This window comes from Phragmites australis, chromosome 5 (genome assembly GCF_958298935.1).
Source record: "Phragmites australis chromosome 5, lpPhrAust1.1, whole genome shotgun sequence".
Classification (NCBI taxonomy): Eukaryota; Viridiplantae; Streptophyta; class Magnoliopsida; order Poales; family Poaceae; genus Phragmites; species Phragmites australis.
Window position 1 is genome coordinate 37,763,096 of NC_084925.1, and position 23,882 is coordinate 37,786,977.

General features: G+C 46.6%; 3 protein-coding genes across 6 annotated transcripts; all 3 read left to right on the top strand.

Annotated features, from left to right (window-relative positions):
* The first annotated feature begins 1,793 nt into the window (after positions 1-1,793).
* Positions 1,794-9,959, top strand: LOC133919507 (SPX domain-containing membrane protein OsI_08463). Of its 4 annotated transcripts, none has more exons than XM_062363920.1 (11): positions 1,794-2,408; positions 6,314-6,388; positions 6,644-6,764; positions 6,891-7,202; positions 7,366-7,470; positions 7,576-8,027; positions 8,176-8,480; positions 8,628-8,806; positions 8,947-9,137; positions 9,255-9,388; positions 9,519-9,959. In XM_062363920.1, exons 2-11 carry the CDS (start codon positions 6,336-6,338, stop codon positions 9,755-9,757), a joined length of 2,091 nt encoding a protein of 696 aa, XP_062219904.1. In that variant the 5' UTR covers positions 1,794-2,408; positions 6,314-6,335; the 3' UTR covers positions 9,758-9,959. The 4 variants fall into 4 exon arrangements, with proteins under 4 accessions (XP_062219904.1, XP_062219906.1, XP_062219907.1 ...); XM_062363922.1 differs by having other exon boundaries at positions 6,320-6,388; XM_062363923.1 differs by lacking the exon at positions 1,794-2,408 and adding an exon at positions 3,619-3,938.
* A 931-nt stretch (positions 9,960-10,890) lies between these two features.
* LOC133917655 (protein HOTHEAD-like) lies at positions 10,891-13,201 on the top strand. The gene is made up of 5 exons (XM_062361534.1): positions 10,891-11,032; positions 11,139-11,786; positions 11,996-12,396; positions 12,479-13,044; positions 13,135-13,201. Exons 1-5 carry the CDS (start codon positions 10,978-10,980, stop codon positions 13,199-13,201), a joined length of 1,737 nt encoding a protein of 578 aa, XP_062217518.1. The 5' UTR covers positions 10,891-10,977.
* Positions 13,202-19,071: 5,870 nt separating this feature from the next.
* LOC133919509 (bifunctional dTDP-4-dehydrorhamnose 3,5-epimerase/dTDP-4-dehydrorhamnose reductase-like) lies at positions 19,072-22,872 on the top strand. Its single transcript, XM_062363925.1, has 2 exons — positions 19,072-19,645; positions 22,141-22,872. The coding sequence occupies exons 1-2, from the start codon at positions 19,193-19,195 to the stop codon at positions 22,591-22,593; spliced, it is 906 nt and encodes a 301-aa protein (XP_062219909.1). The 5' UTR covers positions 19,072-19,192; the 3' UTR covers positions 22,594-22,872.
* Positions 22,873-23,882: the final 1,010 nt, after the last annotated feature.

The window sequence follows — 23,882 nt, forward strand, 5'->3', positions numbered from 1 at the left end:
TTTAAATTTTTGAAAAAAATTGACTAAAATTTGATAAAATTCGACTGAAATTTGTTCTAATTTGATTGGGCCGGAATTTTAGAAATTTTGTTCAAAATTCATGTTGGAAATTTAAATTTTTTATCAAATTTAACTGAAATTTGATGAAATTTGACTGAAATTTGTTCCAATTTGATTGGGTTGGAATTTCGTTCATATCTGAAATTTCTAAAACTTTAGCAAAATTTGGTTCCCTAGTTGGCAGATACGGATACGAATCGGATATATATCGAATTCAGATATCCACATTTGAATCCAAATCTCGAAAACGAATTCGGATATATCCATTTTAGTATCCATTTCAGAAACGAATACGGATACGAATATCCATATTTGTATTTTAACGGATACGAAATCGGATAATTCGAATTTTCTAACATTCATTTCCACCCCTAAGCATCATCATAGTACTTGTCATATACCAAGGTACAATACTACTATGTACCAAACATATTCAACCAACATGTGCATGGAAAAAAAATGCTCGTTCTTCTGAAACTTTATATTACTACAAAGTGGAAAGCACATGTTTATTTTGAACGTGTAAAACATTTACGCTCAATTGGCTGGTCGGGATCATGCACAGGTATTACATGGTATTACATGCAGCACCTACGACGATCCATAGCAAGTGCACTCCAGATATTTCAGTCGTCCAGGATGAACCAGTAGCTGCTGTAGCATGTTCACCGCACACAGCTAGTGACCGCTATAAAAGAAAGAAGGGGTCGGTCTCTCGTCTCGGGGGTCATTTCGATTCCCCATCGCCGAAAGCCGACGAGACTATGAGTAGGTACCTTGAATATTCTCGGGTTTATTCCGCGAGGAATTGACAGAGTGACAGTCTGCGTCTAAACTTTACATCAGATTTCCATCAGAAAGTCCAGTACATTGTTGGAAAAGGTTCCATTTTGCGAGATTATCATTGGATTCTGGAGGCAAACGACGGATTCGTGAAGAAGTTGGTCTTTTTTTGTTTACTTTGAAAACTGGTAGGATTGCCATTAACTGTTGTACTGTTTATTGGAGAAATAGAAATTCTTAGTTGAAACCTGCTTTGTGCCGATGGTCGGTTGGATACTTGGATGTCTGCATGAAAACCTGTATTGTTGGATCTGGTGTTGTGTCTGGCTGGAGGTATGCGATGTCGTTACTGAAATAAGGTCATTAAATCGCAGATTCTAAATTAGATAGGAGGTTTTCAGTAAGATCGTAAATTGCAGAAACATATTTATTAAAATCGTAAAACGTAGATTCTATCGACAAGAATAGTAGAAACAGCACGGTCAATATAAATTGTGAAGTCATAGAATCGCATGACAAAATCAAGATTTTGACAACCATAAACTGAATATGCACCACAGCGGACCGACCACTTCCTATCCTCTCCGCCATTGTTGCGACTTCATTTACCACCAACGGTGACCTCACCTAGACTAGACCCCTTGCAGCTAGCTACCTACCATGTCACCAGCACATCCACGGTCGCATGGCTCGATGCCCAGCACAGGTGTGAAGAATGGTGGTTCTCCACCAACGTGGAAATTGGAACAGACATCTTAGCCCTGAACCAAACAAAGCTGAGTACGACTCCAACCTGTAAACCCAAGGGAAGCGTTTCTCTAACGTGACGTAGACACGTGAAGTTCACTGAGAATTGACCTGCATGTTAGCGATCGTGTTACGATGCAGTTAGCTAGAAGATCTCCTTTATTAGAACCCAAGTGCACAACCATCTCGATCAAATCGGGAACGAGGAGCAAGAGAAGAGGTGGGGGATGGCGAGGCATTTCAGGCCACGGCCCTGGCCCTTCCAGAAAGGTGGCGTCCCGATCGAATCCGTCACGTCTGCATCGGCGACCCGGCAGCGACAGGGGCTGTAGCCACAGTGTGCTGTCTCCGCCACAGCCCCGGCGAGACCCCGCTCCGTCCACACGGCCGTACCTCCTCCTCCGTCCTCTCCCTCCGCTCGCCCGCCCCGAGCGTGGCCGCTATAAATACCTCCTCGCCCCTCCTCCTCCTCCTCCTCCTTCCCTCTCATCTCCCATTGCATTCGCCGCATGTGCATCCGCGCACCGTTGCTGCACGCTCCCAAATCCATAGCCCTGCGGATTGATTCCTCGCCTGGCGTCTTGACGGGTTGATCCGCCCCTGCGCGTGGCGCGTGCACCTACGCGAGCATGAGTTTGGTTCTTCCTCCTGGCTTCTGCTGCCTTCTCTAGGGCTCGCGCTCTCTCTTTGCGGGCCTTGTGCGCGCGCGATCGAGCTTTGTTGTTGATGCTCATCTAGCCACCTAAAGAGAGGAGATCGGCCGTTCCGCGGGATCGGAGAAAGGGAAGGAGCCGCGCACCGAATTGAGAACACGCACGGTAACCCATCTGCCCTGTTATTCCCTTGTTCCAACCTGTTAAGGATTCGTTTTCTCTTCATGCGACCTGAACGGGATTCCTGACATTTTTATCTGTAACACTGAACTATTTAGCCATTACGTTTGTGGCGCTTGGAATATATATTGCCGTTTTTTCTTCCCTTTTTGATTTGTCATGTTACCTTTCTGGGGCTCTCCGTATCTCAACAAACAAGTGATGGCGAATGAACAGAGACAAGGACCAAACCAGATTACCCTCTTTTAGGCGAGCATTTCCAAATGCGATCTTCTATACTGCACATGCCTATTTTTTTGGTTGCCGAACTACGGTGAGTATCCGGTGGCGGATGCAGAGTAGTTACTCAGGGTCTGTTTGACAGAGTTTTTAAAGCAATTTTTAGCTGGAATTAGAGAAGTTCTGCTAAACAGTAACTTTCAGCTTTTAGTTTACTGAGTGAAATCTGTGAGAGTGATTCTCTGAAATGAATTAGAAGTTGAACAAAATAATTTCACCTGATTCACTTTTCGCACAGAATCAATTTCTTCATCTAGTTTATTTTATAAAATCATTTTCAACTATAAAATCAGTTTCTTCAGAGAATTAATTTCCGTAAAAAATTTAAATCATAAAGAACTCTGCCAAACAGCCCAGCTTATCCACCTCTTTCTTCCTGTTCCTATTCCTCTTCTTTCTCTTTTTTTTCTTCTTTTTTCTCCATCTTTTTTTTTCTCTATCATCCATAAAAAACAATTGCTAGCCTAGGTAAGGTGGCTTCCACTGACTGTGAAAAGCAGCCCCCTTACAAGCCCCAGAGTATCAGAGGGTCCACCACTTTTGTTTGTGCTGATTCCCCTTCAGATATTTTACTTTGGATATATACTGACAAGAGACCTACGTGGTGGATTTGATCCGAACGCACTTCCCCATAGCGTATCCTTTTCTTTTTTTTTCCAGAGTAACCATCCTCAGCTCTATGAGTCCTTTCTTGATCATTTCACCGGATGGTTCACTTTCCTGGTGCTAACTACATGTCAAGTCCAAACAAAAGTTAACAAAAAAACAGAGTATGCATTGAACCTTAACTTTCCAAGCACATTGCCGCTTTAGTAGTTGACACAGACACATTTCTTTGCACGGGTAGCCTGTGCAGGAAGAGCGTAACCATGTCGTCATAAGAGCAACAATAGTTAGCGTGTGCAGGGAGAGTGTAACTATGTCGTCATAAGAACAACAGTAGTGTATATCGCCAAACCAGTCATTAAAGGAGGGCTTTAGCTATTACATTTGCTACAATTTATAAGGCCTGAAGTGGGCTATAAATTTGGGTCCTGTCAGTAGATAAAAAAAACATTCCTTTCCAACCGATTCTTCTCTCCCCATCGGTCTGCGCTCGCTCCTCCCTCCCGCTCGCACCGACGACGCTCGTCAGCACTGAAGTTCGAGCCCATGGTGGCCGTCGAGCTCATCATCACCGAGGTTCGAGTGACCAAATAGGTGGCTAGCTACGGTCCACCCCTACAATATTTATGGGTACCCATAATACCTTACTATGCCTCTATTTCTCACATTATGGCTGATCTAAGCTAGGCAGCACCGATATGGTGTCGGTTGATACGGGTATGAAGATACATTATTTTTTTTTAACATACAATATGTTGATATATTTTACTTTAAAAAACCAGTAATAAGTTATTCGGTCACCACTAGTCCACTACTTGAAGAGTTGAAGTTGCATCAGCATTCAACACCATATCAGAAGTTTGGCATTCAACACTCGATCAGAAATCAGAATTGAGAAGAAAGTGGAGGGGAAGAATGGAGAAAAGGGGGGAGGAGACATGAACTCACCACCGGCTGGGGCAGGTGGCCTGGCGCTGTGGGTGTGTTGGCAACTGGCGACCGACGCCACAGGCGTGCGAGTGGCGGCTGGGAGGGCGTCACCAGCTCATCGCCGGCAGGTGGTGGAGGGCATCGACATCACAGCCGACAGACTGGCGAGAGGGAGGCATGCTGGCAGCGACAGGTGAGAGGGAGGCGACTGGCATGATGGCCAGTCATAGCCTCAGAGTCACATGTTAGGTTACGCGAGTATTGGGTCACAGCTGTATCCTAGTAGTATCTTAAAAGTATCCAAACAAACGTATCTATAATTTCATAATTATTTTTATTTAAATACTTGACAAATATGAATCTAGTCGTATCTGTATCGAATACTATACCTGATACCGATACATACGAGAGCATCGGAGTGTATCAGTGTTTCAGAGGCTCTGAGGCTCTAAGATGCTTAGCTCTTGGGAGACCCTTGAGCCACAGCCATTTATATGTGTTACTGCACCCTGGACAGTGAAGGCGCATCCTAAATTGGCTTGATCCGACAATGTTGCTAGACGATTCTGCGCCACCTTGCTACGTGTCCTGTCCTTTTGGATCTGTCTCCAATGCTTTTGCTTTAGCCATAAGTGTTAATGTTATCTTAGGTTCTCGACTGTAAAGTGTCTTTTGTCCATGAACTCACTGACATGTCGGGCTTTGGTAAATTTTCGCCTTTATGCTCGCTGACCTTGATCTGCGCTTTAGCACTCACGATGTGTGCTATACTAAATTACCACATGAACCTGCTTAAGATATACTCACCGTATTGTTCAGTCTTTTTGGTCTCCGTGCATGAGACGCGGCTGAAAACTGCAGGCGGGTATTTCAGTTTTTTTGCTTCAGTAAGAACGTTAGATTAGCCGAACAGTGAACTTTGACAAAAAGTATTAGATGGTACTCCTATTTTGAACTGAATCATAAACGTCATACTTGCATCGGCTGGGAGAACTAGGCATCACCGACCTAGAAAAATTTGGCCTGAGCACCATGACTACGTTGGCTGTGGCATGAATGGATCAGTGATTAACACCACGGACCGCCGGCTGTTTCAAGCCTCCGCGGTAATTACAGTTGGAAATGGTAAGAAGGCAAACTTTTGGCACCATGCCTGGCTACAAGGAGAAGCCCCAAAGAACCTTGCCACTAACCTCTTCAGCTTGATTAAGAGGAAAAACAAATCCAGCGATCAGGAACTAGGAGGGAACGCATGGATTCGCAAGCTATGTGGTAAAATAACATCCTCGGTGTAAATTGAAGAGCTTGTATCTCTTGGATAAGATTGCAGGCCATACACCTTCAACCGGATATGCGGACTCCATCCGATGGCGTTGGACTCCAGATGGCCAATACACGGCTAAATCGGCATACATGTCCCAGTTCAACGGATGCTTTGATCGATATAAGAGTGGAATGCGCATATGGAGAACAAATGCAAATTCTTTGTTTGGACTTTGATCCGAAACAAGATTCTCACGGCAGACAATCTTGCCTCAAGGGGACGATGGAGACGGCCTGCATCTTTGCATGCACGGCTCATTCGTCCAAGAGGTGTGGTCACAGGTGTTGACATGGGAACAGATCACCATGGACCTGAATACGCAGCTTAGGACCGCTCAATCCATTACAGAATGGTGGGAGGTTGCGGCGAAACAAGTACCGAAACACCAACATCGTTTCTTCAATGAAATTATCATCTACATCATGTGAAATGTGTGGAAGGAGCGTAACAGACGGATTTTACAAAACAAAAGCTTGTCGGGCCAAGAGGTCGCAAGATGAGCCAAGGAGGACACTGAACAGCGTAGGCGAGCATTCCGACTGCTCTAGAGCCATCCCCCGCCGGGCGTTGTTGTGTTCCCTGTGTATTTCTGGTTGTGTGTTCAGTAAAGTCTAGGGCGGGGATAACTGTGGCTTCGACCCATCATACTATATAAAATATTCTTCTCCTCTTCTTAATTGAAAGGCAGAGTTACTGCCAATTACGTTTCAAAAAAATGATTGTCTGTGCTAACGATTCTTTTCGGCTTTAGTTTCAGGTATTGAGACGCCAAGATGGTTAATTTCGGTAAGAGGTTGATGGCGGACCAATTGGAGGAGTGGAAAGAGTAAGTTTATTTGGTACTCAAAGTTCCCTATCATTTTAAGTCAGGGTTCCATTAATGAAATATGCATAAATAGATCTTTAGTCCAAATGGCTGTACTGTTGTTGTTATTTTGATGTTAGAAATGAAACTGAAGGTTGAACCATCAACTATGAGCTTCTTATTTGTTCATTCATGGTATAATGAAATAGTGATGAAACAAGCTAATTATGTAATTGAAACGCATATCTTATGATTATTTTCTTTTGCTATTGCTAGATACTATATTAACTACAAGATGATGAAGAAAAAGGTAAAACTGTATGTCCAGCAGACACAAACTGGTGGAAAAAATCGCGACCAAGTTCTTAAGGAGTTCTCAAGGATGCTTGATGACCAGGTACAAATACAACAGAGCAGATTTGCTGATTGATTCCTTTGAGTTTGAACCGCCAATGCCTAAACGCCCATTCTTCAGTTGCAAGTTAACACCCCAACAACCTTCACATAAGCTTCGTTCGTGCAGATTGAAAAGATTGTGCTCTTTCTTCTGCAACAACAAGGTCATCTTTCTAGCAGGATCGAGAATTTGGGAGAACAGCGTGCCGAGCTTGTGGAACACTCTCATGTATCCCAAATTTGTCAATTACGAGAGGCTTACAGGGAAGTTGGATATGATCTCGTGAAGCTCCTTAGATTTGTTGATATGAATGCTACTGGTATCCGGAAAATACTAAAGAAGTTTGATAAGCGCTTTGGCTATAAGTTTACGGATTATTACGTCTCTACTCGTGCAAACCATCCTTATTCTCAGATTCAGCAGATCTTCAAGCAAGTGGTAAATTCTATTTCTTGCATCTTCTTGTATCATAAGAGTGTTTATTAGGGACATCTGTTTGTGATTAGATTTCCTTGAGGCCTCATAAAGCATGTTCTCCTCCTTTTAAAAAAATTAAAGAAGAGAGCAATACTTCCACTTATGATGCAGTTTGTGAATGCAGGGGGTTGTGGCCGTTGTTGGTGCTTTGTCACGCAACCTTGCGTATCTGCAAGATCATCAAGGAAGTTTTTCATCCATCTATGATCACCCATCAATTACCTTCAAGGTCTTTTATTTTAGTCTTTTGTTCTCACATAATCAATTAATCATAACAATACATTTCATATAGGATCTAAAGTGAAATATATTCACATTTTCTTCTCATTTTCAGGACCCTGTCATCGAACAAATAAATCATTCAGTACAGAAACTCACACACTCCACAAACTTCCTGGAATTCTTAGGACAACACGCTCTTATCGTTCCAGAGGATATGCAAAGTGGCTCAGATCTTGTTGATGACCAGAGCTACCATTTCCTCTCACTACTGCTCAACTTAGTGAACACATTTCTTTATATGGTGAACACATATATCATCGTGCCAACTGCAGATGACTATTCAGTAAGCCTCGGCGCTGCAGCAACTGTCTGCGGTGTGATTATCGGATCGATGGCAGTTGCTCAAATCTTCTCCTCAGTCTATTTCAGTGCCTGGTCGAATAAGTCATACTTCAGGCCCCTCGTATTCAGCAGCATTATGTTATTTTTTGGGAACCTGTTGTATGCTTTGGCGTATGATCTGAGTTCCTTGACTGTTCTCATAGTTGGCCGGCTGCTGTGCGGGTATAGTTACTACTCTCTCTTTGTATATTTCTGTGTAAATCAAGTTTCATTTTTGCCTTGTTGGGTTCCTGAAATTCACAGTGTTTCTACTAGTTTAAGTATTGAAGTCTCAAACTGTAATTGATCAAACTGGCAACATGATGTGCAGCTTGGGTTCTGCCAGAGCCGTGAACCGTCGGTACATCAGCGACTGTGTACCTCTGAAAATCAGGTTGCAGGCATCTGCAGGATTTGTCAGTGCTAGCGCTCTTGGAATGGCATGCGGTCCTGCTCTTGCCGGTTTGCTGCAGACGAAGTTTAAGATATATGGGCTCACATTCAATCAGAACACCTTGCCTGGGTGGGTCATGTGCCTCGCTTGGCTTGCGTATTTGTTCTGGTTGTGGCTTTCATTCAAAGAGCCGGGTCACATTGCTAGACAGAATTCAGTCAACACTCTGTCATCTGATTCTGGTAAATTTTTTCCTTTGCATTCTTTAATTCTTCTTTTTTTAAAAAAGTGGGGGCACTGTTTAGATGGAGGGTTAGACAACTCTGGTCATGACTCATGATCAGGAAGCATATGCTCTGAACACAACTTTAACTTCTCTATCGAAATAGGCCATCGAGTAAGCGGTAATTTGGAGGATGGCCTACGACAGACTTTGCTCATAGATGCAAAGGAGAGACATGATGAAAATGGTGAGGACAATGACAACAACGAAGAAGACCCTGAAGACTCTCATAAACCCGCGGCATCACTTGCTGCAGCATACAGATTGCTCACACCATCTGTGAAGGTTCCACTCTCTGCCTTTTTCAGATGTTGCTCTTGCATTGTCCTTCATAAACATGGACGCAAAATACCACTTCAGTTTGTTGGAGCTACTAGTTTCACTGCTTTTCTTCTGCAGCTTACATTCTCTCTGCAACTTATCAGGTTCAGTTATTGATCTACTTTATGCTTAAGTTCGCCATGGAAATTCTACTCTCGGAGTCGAGTGTTGTCACCACATTCTATTTTAAGTGGACAACTAGTACTGTGGCAATCTTTCTAGCTGTTCTTGGCCTGACGGTTCTTCCTGTTAATGTCATCGTCGGAAGCTATATTACCAATTTGTTTCAGGACAGGTATGTGATGTTCGTTACTCTCAAAGCCGGAGAGAATATGCATTTTGCTTTCTTGTCTACACTCGACAGCTGTTCTCATTATGTTACATGCTTGTTTCTCTTGCTTCTCTCCTGAAGGCAAATTCTGGTGGCCTCCGAGATCATGGTGTTGATTGGCATAGTCATGAGCTTCTGTTTCACGCCTCACTACTCCGTCCCACAATACGTCTTGTCAGCTCTCATAACTTTCGTATTCGCTGAGGTGCTCGAAGGTGAGTAGTGACTGCAGAAAAGGCAATGCACACTCAGATCATGTACCACGCACACACAATATGAAGCGTTTGCGCAGCGTTTCTGAAACCACCATTCCATCTCTGAACTTATGTGATCAACGCAATGCAGGAGTCAACCTGTCCCTCCTCTCCAGAGTGATGTCGTCGAGGCTCTCCCGCGGAACCTACAACGGCGGGTTGCTCTCGACGGAGGCCGGAACGCTGGCCCGTGTCGCCGCCGACATGACGATCACCGCCGCGGGTTATCTGGGGCAGAGCCGCCTCCTGAACGCCACCCTGCTCCCGTCATTGGTGATCTGCGTAGCCTCCATCGTTGCGACGTTCTGTACCTACAATTCCCTCTACTGAGGAGCGAGGAACCACTCGATCTCTCCTTGTACACGATTGTCGAGTTGGGGAGCTGCTGGCTTGTGTCTCGCAACGGCGCTGTAAATTTTCAGGATGCTGCTGCTGCTAGTGTAAGCTGTTGATGGTCCGTTTAAGGAAGCCTGTAGCATTTCAAACTTGCAACTGCTGTAACATGGACTTGTTAAATAAACTGTATCACCGATCCAATTCTCCAAACCACGAGGATTTACTGGCTGCATTAGTCGACTGGTTGGATGATAACGCAGCAAGTTCTGAATTTCTGTGGCAGCTTCAGAGATTCATTCTTCAAATTCCTTGAACGGTACAAAGTTCAGGTTTGAATTGTGATGAGAGGCGCCAAGGCATGTCTAGTGCGTAACGCGACCAAGTGTCACCGCCTCACTAGTAGTTTTGCCTTTTGGTGGTTAAGGCCTTTCTTGCTTCACACTCATGGCATGCTCACCTGGGATTGATGCGGTCAGGCATGTGAAAAGGCGAGATTTCTTTTTTCAGGCCGAATTACGAGAGCATGCAGCTGTTGCTGAGACTGTTACATCGTCACGATTGAACTGAAAATTCGATACTCCTTTTATTCTATTAGATTATTAATAACCGACGAACTTTAAATCAACATCTAAATTAAGTGCTTTGGTACATAACTTCAGTGATTACTGTGAAGAGCCTTTAATCCGAAATGTGGGTAATCCGTTGCTGCGTTGTGACCCGCGAACACGACGTTTAAGACACGGTTTGGAACACAAGAATTTTTTCCAGTTTCTGAACAAATTGAAGTGATTGATGTGAAATTACTGCGTTCCAAACGCCCTAAGTTTCTGTTCACGCTTGTTGGTATTGTGATTCTGTGACATCGTAGACACGGAGAGCGTATCCTAACCAAACATTCTCCATGACGCCTCTCAATTGCCTACCAAGTAGCAGACAGCTACGGAACAGAGCCAATTATCATATCCGAATCTGCCGAACTGTTTCAGGTGACACAAAGGCTGCGGAGCACGAACACCAAAGAGCCGGTATGTCAACTCAAACAGTTAAACCGCACCAAACAAACTATCAACCCATCCAACAACGGCTTCTTTAGCAACAACTGATTGCTTGCCAGTATATAAGCACACCAAATTCTGCGAGTTGGCATCATCGAACTCGAAGTGCAATACATCCCAGCTGATCACGTGGCTTGTGTCCTGATCTCAGCACAAACAATGGACATCTTCACTGTCGCAAGCTTCTTTGCAGTCTTGTGCATCGCTCAACAAGGTGATCGATCTTCTTCTTTTCTCGATTCAGATGTTAAACTCTGCCGCTGCACTGTATAAGTTGTTACTGATTCTTGCGATGGTGCGTGTACATGTGTGTGTGTCAGCACGAGCGGTGAACTATACGTTCATGGGGGAGGCGGTGCACGCGCCGCCGGTGGCCTACTACGACTACATCGTCATCGGCGGCGGCACAGCGGGTTGCCCGCTTGCCGCGACGCTGTCGGAGCGCTCGCGCGTGCTCCTGCTGGAGCGCGGCGGCTCGCCGTACGACGACGGGCGCGTCCTCAACATGGCCCACTTCTCGGACGTGCTCGCGGACACGTCCGCGGGGTCCCCGTCGCAACGGTTCGTGTCGGAGGACGGCGTGATCAACTCGCGGCCACGGGTGCTGGGCGGCGGGAGCTGCATCAACGCCGGGTTCTTCACGCGCGCGGGCGCCGGGTACGTGAGGGCCGTCGGATGGGACCCCAGGGAGGTGGTGGCGGCGTACCGGTGGGTGGAGGACGTGGTGGCGTTCCAGCCGGCGCTGGGTCCGTGGCAGGCGGCGGTGCGGAGGGGCCTGCTGGAGACCGGCGTTGTGCCGGACAACGGGTTCACGTACGACCACATCCCGGGGACGAAGGTCGGAGGGTCCATCTTTGACGCGGACGGCCGGCGCCACACGGCGGCGGATTTGCTGCGGTACGCGCGCCCCGAGGGGATCGACCTGTTTTTCCGGGCAAGAGTGGCCAGGATCTTGTTCGGTTACAAAGGTGAGAACGTCTCGTGCACAATCAAAGCCGGTAAGCTTCCTGTAGAAAAAAATAAGTCGCAGTGAAGTTGGTAAGTGTAATGGTATTACCCGTCGTTTCTTTGTCGAAGCCACGCACTTGTCCCGGGTTCAGCGTCACGCTGGAGAACTGATCGACGAATTCGGATGCCGACCGCACTGACAAAGGAAAACCCGCATTTTTTTTGTCAGGAACCAAGCCCGTGGCGCGTGGCGTGGTGTACCGCGACTCGCAGGGCAACACTCACGTGGCGTACCTCAACCGCGGCGCCGCCAACGAGGTCATCCTCTCGGCCGGGGCGCTGGGCAGCCCGCAGCAGCTGATGCTCAGCGGCATCGGCCCCGCTGACCACCTCCGGTCGCTCGGCATCGACGTCATCCTCGACCTGCCGGGCGTCGGGCAGGGCATGTCCGACAACCCCATGAATGCCATCTACGTGCCGTCGCCGTCGCCGGTGGAGGTGTCGCTCATCCAGGTCGTCGGCATCACCAGGTTCGGCAGCTACATCGAAGGCGCCAGCGGGGCCAACTGGAACAGCCACCAGTCCGGCGCGGGCACGCAACCGCGGAACTTTGGCATGTTCTCTCCGCAGGTCACTCCATTTTCTTTCTTTCCCTTCCTTTTTTGGACATGCACACGGACACGTACATGACGTGCCCTGCTTCTTGTTGCAGACGGGGCAGCTCGCGACGGTGCCACCGAAGCAGCGGACGCCGGAGGCCATCGCGCGCGCCGTGGAGGCCATGAACCAGGTCCCTGACGCGGCGCTCCGCGGCGGCTTCATCCTGGAGAAGGTGCTCGGCCCGCAGTCAACGGGACACCTCGCGCTCCGCAACCTGGACCCCGACGACAACCCCTCCGTCACGTTCAACTACTTCGCGCACCCCGACGACCTCCGGCGCTGCGTCGCGGGCATCTCGGCCATCGAACGGGTCATCCGGTCCAGGGCCTTCTCGCGGTTCACGTACCCCAACTTCGCATTCCCGACCATGCTCAACGTCACGGCCGACTTCCCCGTGAACCTGATGTACCACCGCGGCGGCGACCCCAGGGCGTTGGAGCAGTTCTGCAGGGACACCGTCACGACCATCTGGCACTACCACGGCGGCTGCCAGGTCGGCAGGGTCGTCGACCGCGACTACCGGGTCCTAGGTGTGGACGCGCTGCGCGTCATCGACGGCTCCACGTTCAATGCCTCGCCGGGCACCAACCCGCAGGCCACCGTCATGATGCTCGGCAGGTAGCTTCTCTCCTACATCTTGGTAACATGACCGTGATTAAGGGAAGGCGTCAATCGCTCTGACGTGCACTCATGTTCTTCATCTGACAGGTACATGGGAGTCAAGCTCCTGAAGGAGAGGATGGTAGTTGAAGGACCATGCAGGAAAAATCCGTAGTATCATCTCTGCATGTGCATTTGTGCCATCTGCTCAGCCTTATTCTTGAGCGAGATACTGGCAGATTGTACTCTACTAGCGCATCAACCTGTGCGATTGCACAGGCTAGAAATTTAGCATACAACTGAATTTTAGATATTTGTGTTAATAATAATTGTATGCTAAGATAAATTAGCTATTTATATTTAAATATTAGAATATAAAATATAAATGTAATTTTTATTCATAATATTGAAATCATATTTATTATTTGTGAATAGATCTAATTTATAATTTTCATTTTATGTGTTATGCAAATTGATTTTTATTTGTTTCTTGATTTTTTGAAATTATTATTATTTTTAATATTGTCACCGTATCTCATATTATTTTTTTGAGATACATTATAAATTCTTTGATATTACTTTTATGTGATAATCCGTAATATGTTTGCGTTTTGTTGTTTTAATTTTGTAATATCTGATTACACGTATATTTAATTGATATATTTTAATTGATTTGGAAAAGTGTGTTTATTGCTAACGTAACTAAGTTGGAGTTTGCTAACGTAACCTTGTTGGACAAAGGATATCTATAAAAAAAGAAGGAAAGATCAGGAAGGAAGTAGTCTTAGAGTTGGACTCTGATTTGTTTTTTAATCTTTTGTTTCTTTTGGTTATTGATCTATGGTTACAGTTAGTCAATCAATCAATTCGACGGTCGGATGTTTTGCTTTTTTATGAGAATTTCTAGGATTTTTCTAGGATTAATATGGAGGCATCAAAAGGAGCCTCCAATTAGTAAATATAAGATTTGTGAGAGAGTCGATCTGATTTTGATCCGAGCTTGAACTTTTTAGGGATCATGTAGTCAGTTTCGCACCTGACAGCGACAACTTGTACAATGCAGTGTGGCGCCTCTACAGTGCAACTACCTTTCTACATGCCGTATGGTGATGACAGTGTCCTAATTTCTGCATATGGCGTGTTAGAATGGCATACCAGTTAATCTGAAAGAGCTATTTTGTGCCGCATTTGTTTCTTAATGCCGCATTAAGATATCTGAAGGTGCAAGGTAATCCTTCATCTTTCAACACGGTTTTGTGATGTGATGATTGATAGCGTTTAATTCTTGCATGCTATGCACTCTCCCCATTTTCCCGTTTCTTTAGCTAGGTCGATTTGTGTTCAGTTTGTCAGAGCTGGAGTCTGTTTCTATTTCCATTTTTGTAGCATGTATGCGCGGCATGATCGGTCTCGTGAGAAGGCGCGAGTAGTGCTGATCATGGCGTGCATATCGGTCACTCAGGCCATCACTTTGTTGTCTATTTAATCAGCAATATCAATTGAAAACGCTGTAAGCCTCTCAGCACAAAAACACCTGCATTCAGCCTTTGTCCAGTTCTTCAGAGTTCTTGCGCTATTAGCGACAATAGCGTGACATTCTTCAGAGAACTAGCGGAGCGACCCAGAGCTGATTCCTTGCAAGCTTGAGCGATCTAGTGAGTGAGGGATTCCAACAAATGGCATCAGAGTCAATTGTCAGTTTGAGGGGCATCTCCATGTTGTCGTGGGCCCCAGGAGGTATCCATTCTCGGATGCCTCCACACCGGAACCGCGGGGTGTCACCGTCGTCTCCTCCGCGCCGTCTACGACATTACAATGAAGGAGGACGTGACCTGGTGGTGCATAGGGTCGTGAGGGAGGCATCTGGCATTGTGCAAGCACCAATTACCAAGAATGGTCCTTGGTGATGTGGGCCAATCTTCAGGCCCAAGGGCTTTTGGATGTGATTGAACCCGGTGACGGTGATTTTCGTGAAGATAGACATGCCTTGTCTGCCATTCTTCGTGTGGTCCCTTGGGAGATGCTTCCGACCATTGATGTCAAGTATGCGACGAAGGCGGCGTGGGAGGCAGTGAAGACCATGCACATCATTATGCAGCGCGTGAGGGAAGCCAATGCACAGAAGATGCGGTGAGAATTCGGTGAAATCACCTTCAAGGAAGGAAAGTATGTCGATGAATTTGCTATGGGCATCATCGAGCTCGCCAACAACCTTCGTGTACTCAGTGATAAAATCGCCGATGGCGAAATCGTGTGAAAACTCTTGCAAGTCATCCCTGACCGGCTGTCTCATGTAGCAATTTCCATCGAGACATTGCTAGATCTCAACGCGCTGTCAGTGGAGGAGGTCATCAATTGCCCGAGAGTTGTCGAGCAGCAGTACATGCTCGAGAGTAGCAATGAGAAGGGATATCGCCTGCTGCTCACTGAAAAATAGTGGATTGCACGCATGCAGAGAAGCGAGCAAAGCGGCAACCAAGGTTACCAGAGCAGCGGTGGGTGCGGCAAGCAACGCTCGCGTGTGCGTGGCCACGCCAGCGATGCACACGACACTGGGACCGAATCAAGTCGAGCCACCATCACCGACAAATGTCGTAACTGTGGCAAATATGGCCACTGAGCCAAGGAGTGTCGCAGCAAGCCAAGGACTTGTGAATAGACGCACGTGACACAAGCCAAGGAGGATGAACACTCTCTATTGATGGCATTGACGATGGCTATGTGATTGGCTGAGGGACAGGAACCAATGAAGACTAAACCACTCTGGCTGGTCAAAGCCGAAGTCTACGCACAGCTGGGACAGGGGGAGGATCAAGCTCACAGCAAGTGAGTGCTCGACACCAGAACCACTAATCACATGACCAGATCTGGATCGACATTCTCTGAGCTCGACACCGAAGGTCATGTGACCGTGCGATTCATAGATGGATCAGTCGTGGACATAAAAGGACACAACATGATTCTATTCGTGTGCAAGGATGGTGAACATCATGTGCTCTCCGGAGTATACTTCATTCCCCGACTGATGGCGAACATCATCAGCCTCGACTTGCTCAAAGAATCCAGCTACCAAGTGGTGATCGAGGAAGGATTTCTTCGAATCAGAGATGAACAACGTCGGCTCGTAGCGAAGGTGAAAATATCTCCCTCCAGATTGTACATTTTCCAGTTGAATGTCGTGCAGCCTGTTTGTTTGGCAGCATGGTGCGTTGAGGATGCTTGGCACTGGCATGCTCGCTTTTGGTATCTCACCTTCAGAGGACTCAGGGAGTTGGTGGTGTGTGGGCTGCCACAGATTGATCATGTAGATTAGATTTGTGATAGTTGCCTCGCTGGCAAGTAACGTCATGGTGTGTTCCCGAAGCAAGCGAATTACCGTGCAGAACACCCTCTCGAGCTTGGCCATGGCGATCTATGTGGCCCTGTTGCTCCGGCAACAATGAGTGGGAAGAGATACTTTCTTCTTCTCGTCGATGATCTGAGTCGCGTCATGTGGCTCATTCTTCTAGTGATGAAAGATCAAGTTGTGGCAACGATATGAAGTGCAAGGCCGGTACCGAGGTGGAATCGGACCTAAAGCTTGATTCTCTCTAAATTGACCGCGGCGGTGAGTTCATAGCAAAGGAGTTCGCCTGAGTACTGTGCTGGTGATGGCATCCACCGTTAGCTGACCGCCCTACTCACCCTAGCAGAATGACATGGTGAAGCGCTGCAATCAAACAGTGCTTGGAATGACAAGAAGTATGATGAAGGTCATAATAATACCGGGGAAGTTTTGGGGAGAAGCCATGATCGTGACAGTTCATATCCTCAATCGATCACCGACCAAGAGTGTCTTTGAGATGACTCCTTTTGAGGCATGATATGGAAAGAAACCCAATGTGCATTACTTTAGTACTTTTGAGTGTGTTACTCATGTGAAAGTAGTGATGCCAAATATGAGGAAGTTGGATGACTGGAGTATACCAATGGTGTTTATGGGGTATGAGTTCGGATCAAAGGCCTACAGGGTTTACAATCTGGCAACAAATCGAGTACATGTGACTCGTGATGTGGCTTTTGATGAATCGGTTTGGTGGGATTGGTGCAAGGAGGGAAAGGAGATGATTGGTACTGGCGATCCCTTCATGCTACAATCCTTCCTAAATGTAGAGGAAAACTTCATATACTATGAAATTCATCTGTATCAACATACAATTCAAAGGACACTCGTATGATTTTTCTCTTTGAATTAACCTGATTTAAAGTGGTAGCAGGAGTAAATTACTGCAGGCTGCGTGCCGTGCAAGCTAACATGGCCGACTTAGAGCAACTTTAGGAGAGCCTCCATTCCACCATTCATTCCACCATTTAGCTAAAGTCCTCTCCACCATTTAGCTAAAGTCCTCATGTCTCTAAGAGACTTCATCAGGCCCACTAGTTTGACACGCCTTCCATCTGAATCATCTCACATGGCAAATATGACGTCCCCTCACCCGCACTCCATCCTCCAACTATCGCTCCCCCGTACGCTGCCGCCACCATACCTCGCCTTCGCTCTCATCATCGCTGCATAGCCCGTTGATCGGAGGTAGGTTCCATCTTCCCCCTCGTCGTCGTTTTCTTCTCCACCTGCCTCGGTGCTCCTCACAGATCCATCGTTTTCCAATGCCATCGTGTCGCTGCCTCCACCTCCCTCCCGCATTCGCGTTGATGACTTTGTGCTGCTGCCTTCACCTCTGCCTTTGCGCCCGATGCCAATGTGGCTGTGACTCCGTTACAATTGTAACCATTATAAATATAGCTGTTACAAATATATAATTAATTACAAAATATTATTAAAATATATAAGAATTGAATATAAAGGCTGAAATATAGATAATATGATGGAGTACGAAGAGATATGTATGATAAATATTTTTAAATGACACTTTATATAGAGATATAAATAATACAATATGAGCGTCTCTGGAGATGCTTATAGCCCAGAAATGACATTTTTCCCCTTCGCAAGAGCCGTAAGCCCGTAACCATAGATCTGGTCGCGCCTGTAACGATGATATTTCGCTGGCATGTGGGGTCGGTGGTTCTTCCGGACCCAGCCACAAGGGACAGCAAGCTCTCGCTGTTTCTAAGCGAACAATTAGCAGCTCCAGGAGATGGAAATTTGGCTCACTGTGAGTAGTAAATCGGAAGGTGAGAATCCTAGAGAGAGTTTCCCCCGGCCCTCCCTTTCATCCAGCTAGTGTGTCTCGTGGCAACTGTTCTGCACCTGTAGCTAGGTATAGAGATGGTCAAATGGGCTATTTGGGCCGATCTGGCACGGGTTTAGCTTGGCACGGTCCGGCTATAGTACGGCTCAAATGGCTCATCTACTGTAATGAATCGTGCCGTGCTGGCCGCGTGTCTACTTCTCGGCTCACGGTACGATTCGTCGGTGACTGTGTCGTGTCGGGTCGGTTTGGGCATGATTTCGGTCCGGTGACACAGTCGGCTTGGTGGGCACAGTGCCACGAGCGATCCGTTGGCACAGTCAGCTCGAAAATATAAAAAAAATAGCCATAAAATTAAGAAATATATAAATATATATAAAATAGATAAAAATAGCTATAAAATTATATATATATATATATATAATAGAAAATAATCGTGCATATACGTGTCGGGCCGGATCGTATCGGCCTAGACTGGGTCGTGCCCGTGCCGGCTCGACTCGGCCGGGCCGTACCGTGCCGGTCCGCCGTGCCGCGCGCTCAGCCTAAGCGCCACCCGTAGCCTTATGCCGTGCCGATCCGACCCGTCTCAACTCGGATCGTACCGTAACTGAGTCGTGTCTGCAGTATCATATCTCGGGTCGATCAGTAGGCACGTTTTATTTGAGCATCTTTAGTTGGGTATGTCATTTCGCTCGAGATGCGGGTGCGAAGAACGATCAGCCAGCGTGAGCCGACGGATCGCGCTCGGTGGCGGTGGGCCAGGCGGCGTTGCCGCGTCACCGTCGGCGTTCGCGTCCCAGCCCATTCGTCCAGGGACTGACAGTATCAACTCACCTCAGTATTAAAATCTGCGTCCCCTTCTCTATCTCTCTCTCCCTTCCCCTGAGCTTAGCTAGCCTCGCCACCACTCCGCCACTCCCCTCCCACTCTCCCCACCCCCTGATCCGGATCTCACCTCCCCTCGCCGCGCTATGGGCGTCGCCACCAACGGCTCGGAGCAGGCGCCGGCGCTCAAGTTCCTCATCTACGGCCGCACTGGCTGGATCGGGGGCTTGCTGGGCCAGCTCTGCGCCGCGCGAGGGATCCCCTTCGCCTACGGGGCCGGCCGCCTCGAGAACCGCGCCCAGCTGGAGGCCGACATTGACGCCGCCGCGCCCACGCACGTGTTCAACGCCGCGGGCGTCACGGGCCGCCCCAACGTCGACTGGTGCGAGATCCACCGCGCGGAGACCATTCGCGCCAACGTCGTGGGCACGATCACGCTCGCCGACATCTGCCGCGGCCGCGGGCTCGTGCTGATCAACTACGCCACGGGCTGCATCTTCGAGTACGACGAGGGTCACCAGCTCGGCTCCGGGGTCGGGTTCAAGGAGGAGGACACGCCCAACTTCGTCGGATCTTTCTACTCTAAAACCAAGGCCATGGTATGCTCTCTTCTCTTCTAGCTTTATGCTCAATTTCTCTGCAAATGGCCAAGTGCAAATAGATCGGTCCCGTTTTGCTCAAATTCTAGTGACACTGTCTGATACTCTGATTGCACGTTGAGAACATTGTGTCAGTGTGACCGTGGTGCAGAAATGTGGCTGCCACCTGTCGAGTTCCATTGGTGCACACTTATCCTTAAAGAGATTTGGTGGGTTTCATGCCAGTACTAATATTGGTTGCTGTCACTTGGATCTAGCTTAGTCTGTAGAAGATACCTGATATAGTGAGAATGGTGAAGATCCTTAAGGTTCACTGCGTTGTCCTTCAGCTTTGGTTGACTTTAGCAAAATGATGGCTAACGAGTCATGTGAAAATGGGAAGAGGATCCTCTAACTTTACCAAGCCAAGTCAGAGAAGTCAGAGAAGCACAGTAACCGCGGATTGGAGATGGACTGCCAGGATCCAGTGATGCTACATCAGTACAGGAATTCCACGGACAGCCATGTGCTACAGTGTTTCACTGCAATTTGCTGGTCATCCTCTGACAAAAATATTGTTCCGTCACTGTTTATCCATGACTTGCCTTTCTCGAGTCAGAGGATCTGGTTCCGTGGAAATGTGTTGTGGCGTCCGTTTGAATTCCCAGAGCATTCTAATCTGGTTTTCCCCATCCTTGCTCACTAGCTGTATGTTTTGATCCTGCCGTGATGCTCTGTATTTATGTCTATCCTATCGTTGGCATAGCTTGGCAAAAGAGAGATTTTGGCTCATTTTGATCAAATATATTTTTGGAGATTCATTGATTTAAATGCAGATGCTCACCTCAAGCTATACTGCCATGTTATGCAAATTTAAATATATGTGAGCCTAACATTCACTTTGGGAGGGAATTTTTGTGATTTGAATCGAGACAACAGAAAAGAGAGAGATCTGTACCGGTATAACAAGTAAGCAACTTAGACAAAACATCAATAATTGACATGTCCTTAACTAGATCTTTGTTCGCTTTGCATGTGGTGTGTCACTGCTGCAGGCGCCGCACCTCATCTTATTTTAGGATGCTTGCTTTTTTTTTTTTGTTTAGTCAATTGTTGTTTCTTGCCAAACAATGGCTAGACCCCTGGTATGGCACCTGCATCTTGTGGCTACAATCCTCACTTTGAGTCCCACTAAGCACAAGTTAGTTAGGTTTATAGTGGAATTTCTGGGATTGGTCCCATGACCTCTTGCTGCTGAGCCTTAAGGACATCTTTGAAGAGTGTTGATTTGAATAAACAAGTCCACTTACTCAAGTGCATTTTAATTACAGTACACCCAAAGCTAATGCAATCTGATTATAATCTAGTACCTTTACTGGAGAATGGTCGATTATGTCACCCCAAGCATATGGTCACAGGAAACTTTGAACTGCTATAGATTGAAAAGTAGAAGTAAGAAATAAATACAATGGATGCTTTCGTAGGATGAAACTGTACTCAAGTTGTATTTTGGAGAGAAGTGTGATGTGAGACAGATGCATTATCATGCATAACTACTACTACTACAACAACAAAGCCTTTGTCCCAAGCAAGTTAGGATAGTCTGAGATAAAACCCACAAGATCTAACTAAAAAGATAATGAAATAATAATAATAATAATAATAATAATAATAATAATAATAATAATAAAGGTTCTAATAATAGTAAAAAATAAAGTAATAACAGTACAAGGAGACTGAAGTATAAGTTATGGTTCTGACACGTGGATTACTAGCTTCCACACACTTCTATCCGTGGATAGTTCTTTGGGTATATTCTATTCCTTTTAGTCTCTCTTTATAAACTCCTATATTAGGTTTGGTCAACCGCTATCTCTCTTCACATTATCAACGCGCCTCAATATTATCATGCATAACAATATTATTTAATATTTCACATACTGCTTCAGCCTCTAGGTGTTTAAATAAGCACCGAAATGTGCTTAATGTCACAGGGCGAAGTATATTGTTGAGCAGTTCATCTACTTGGGTTCATCTGTACAGACTAATTGCCATGGGCTTGAATCTTGGAAAGAGATATCTTATTTCCAAAGGAAAATGTGTCCATGTTAGCGGGGGCCCTTGCGTACTATGTTGAATAGTCATTAAGTTTTGCACACAAAAGTACAAACACAACTAGTGCAAGCATTTATCACATTGATGATACATCTTTTGGATAGATTGGTTCTCTTTGCCTTGTGCACCTCATTGGAATGTAACTAGGGCAAACAGGAATAGGTAGCTACAAACAAAAGAAAAATCTGATCGAAGTTCTCTCAGTCTAGTTATCATTTCATTCTTACACTTTATCCGTTTGATTTTTGAGAAAGAAACTAGACATTAGTGTACACATATGTAGTAATGCAGCCATGCTACCATGCTATTTGTGTATTCTTGTGTTCTCATGTTAGTTGCTATTTCTAACTAGATTGACAGATCAGTTAGTCCATTGTGAACCTAACATTCATTTTTAATAGGTTGAGGAACTGCTCAAGAACTATGAGAATGTATGCACTCTTCGTGTAAGGATGCCTATTTCATCGGATCTATCCAATCCTCGCAATTTCATCACCAAAATCACCCGGTATGATAAGGTTGTCGATATCCCAAATTCAATGACAATATTGGATGAACTTCTTCCCATCTCGATCGAAATGGCGAAGAGAAACCTCACTGGAATATGGAATTTCACCAATCCTGGTGTGGTGAGCCACAATGAGATACTAGAGATGTACAGATATTACATCGATCCAAACTTCTCCTGGAAAAACTTCAACTTGGAGGAGCAGGCCAAGGTCATAGTTGCACCGAGGAGCAACAATGAGCTCGATTGTACTAAATTGAAGAGTGAGTTCCCAGAGCTTTTGTCGATCAAGGAGTCGCTGATAAAATATGTTTTCGAGCCAAACCGGAAGACGTCCAAGGCTTGAGAAATGGATCAGTCTGCGCACAACCTTGTTCATGCTATTTTATTCCACCTGAATTGATATTGCTCTCCGGTACTCATCAATAAGCACGCGTGTTCTTTTGTGCTGTCCCCTACTCCCCTCTCGTGTGCATTGTTCTTGAAGCAGCTAGTTTCTTATAGGAAGTAATGTCAAACTCCTTATCAGATTCATGGAACAAGGCAAGGTGTAATTTAGCTCAACTCTTGTATCCTCTGTTCTATCACATAATTGCAGTACATGATATTTCATATTTTAAGTTCATTCGGAAATGACTCTGGATCACCAGCTATTATAGGATGGTATGGACTGTTGACATGTGTATCGTCAGACTAGACAGCTGCATTTCTTTCGTATTGATCGGTTCTGTGGCATGCCCATGCCCGTGCCCATTGGACGATCAGAGATTCAGTGGCTTTGCTTTCTCTTGCAGTTCTTGCCGAAAAGGTATGCCCCACAGTATGTGAAGTTTTTTTCTAGGGTACCGTGTCACTCGTCAGTCTACATCAAGTTCACACTTTACACTGCTCACTGCTGCGCCGCATGCCTGCAAGTCTTCCATGGACTCCAACGACGATGGCTTCGCAGTTCCGTCAAAATCTCCAGTGAGCTGTAATCGGTCCCCGTACGTCCCCGACGAGCTCGACGTCGTCACTATCAACTAGCAAACAAGCAGAGCAAGGTCGCCAAGCTGGGTACAGCTCCACGCCGAACACGCCTGCCCCCGCGATCAGCCGCCCGATCGCGATTACGACCCAATCATGTCGTGATAACAGCCAAAAACGGTGGACCGCCGCCGTTGCCGGCGTGGGGAACGACACGCCATGTCCTTGCCCCATCATCCGTAGCACGCGCCTGCCCTGCTGGCCGCTGCACGCGACAGTATCAGCAGCGGTAGGGGCCGGTTGGAACAGAGGAAGTGAAGCAGGTCGCTCCCGCTTTCCCTCCCGTTCCACCACAAATATCTTTGCCCGCCGCGGTGCGGTCTTTGCTCGCGCAGCCTCTAGCTCCGTCAGCGCGGCTGCATCGGCATTCGCCGCTCCTCTGGCCAGTCTCGCTGCTCCAGCACGGTACGCTCTGCGAAGCGCGAACTCAAAGCTGCACCCGGAGTTTCGTTGTTCCTTCGAAAAATACATGAAACTTGTGTCCTTTTTATCGGACAAAAAGTATAGTATATGGGTCTATCTTTCCCTCTCTCCAAGTGCCACAGTCACGGTATGGCGCCATGGCGGAAATAACCAAGGACGCGGAACGAAACAAAAGGCTGACATCGT

Coding starts and splice junctions, on each gene's coding strand:
- LOC133919509 (XM_062363925.1), top strand. CDS start 19,193: ATGGGCGTCGCCACCAACGGCTCGGAGCAGGCGCCGGCGCTCAAGTTC. Junction 19,646..22,140: donor ACTCTAAAACCAAGGCCATG/GTATGCTCTCTT, acceptor CATTTTTAATAG/GTTGAGGAACTGCTCAAGAA.
- LOC133919507 (XM_062363920.1), top strand. CDS start 6,336: ATGGTTAATTTCGGTAAGAGGTTGATGGCGGACCAATTGGAGGAGTGG. Junction 6,765..6,890: donor CAAGGATGCTTGATGACCAG/GTACAAATACAA, acceptor TCGTTCGTGCAG/ATTGAAAAGATTGTGCTCTT. Junction 9,389..9,518: donor ATTCGCTGAGGTGCTCGAAG/GTGAGTAGTGAC, acceptor AACGCAATGCAG/GAGTCAACCTGTCCCTCCTC.
- LOC133917655 (XM_062361534.1), top strand. CDS start 10,978: ATGGACATCTTCACTGTCGCAAGCTTCTTTGCAGTCTTGTGCATCGCT. Junction 11,787..11,995: donor GATCTTGTTCGGTTACAAAG/GTGAGAACGTCT, acceptor TTTTTTTGTCAG/GAACCAAGCCCGTGGCGCGT. Junction 13,045..13,134: donor ACCGTCATGATGCTCGGCAG/GTAGCTTCTCTC, acceptor TTCATCTGACAG/GTACATGGGAGTCAAGCTCC.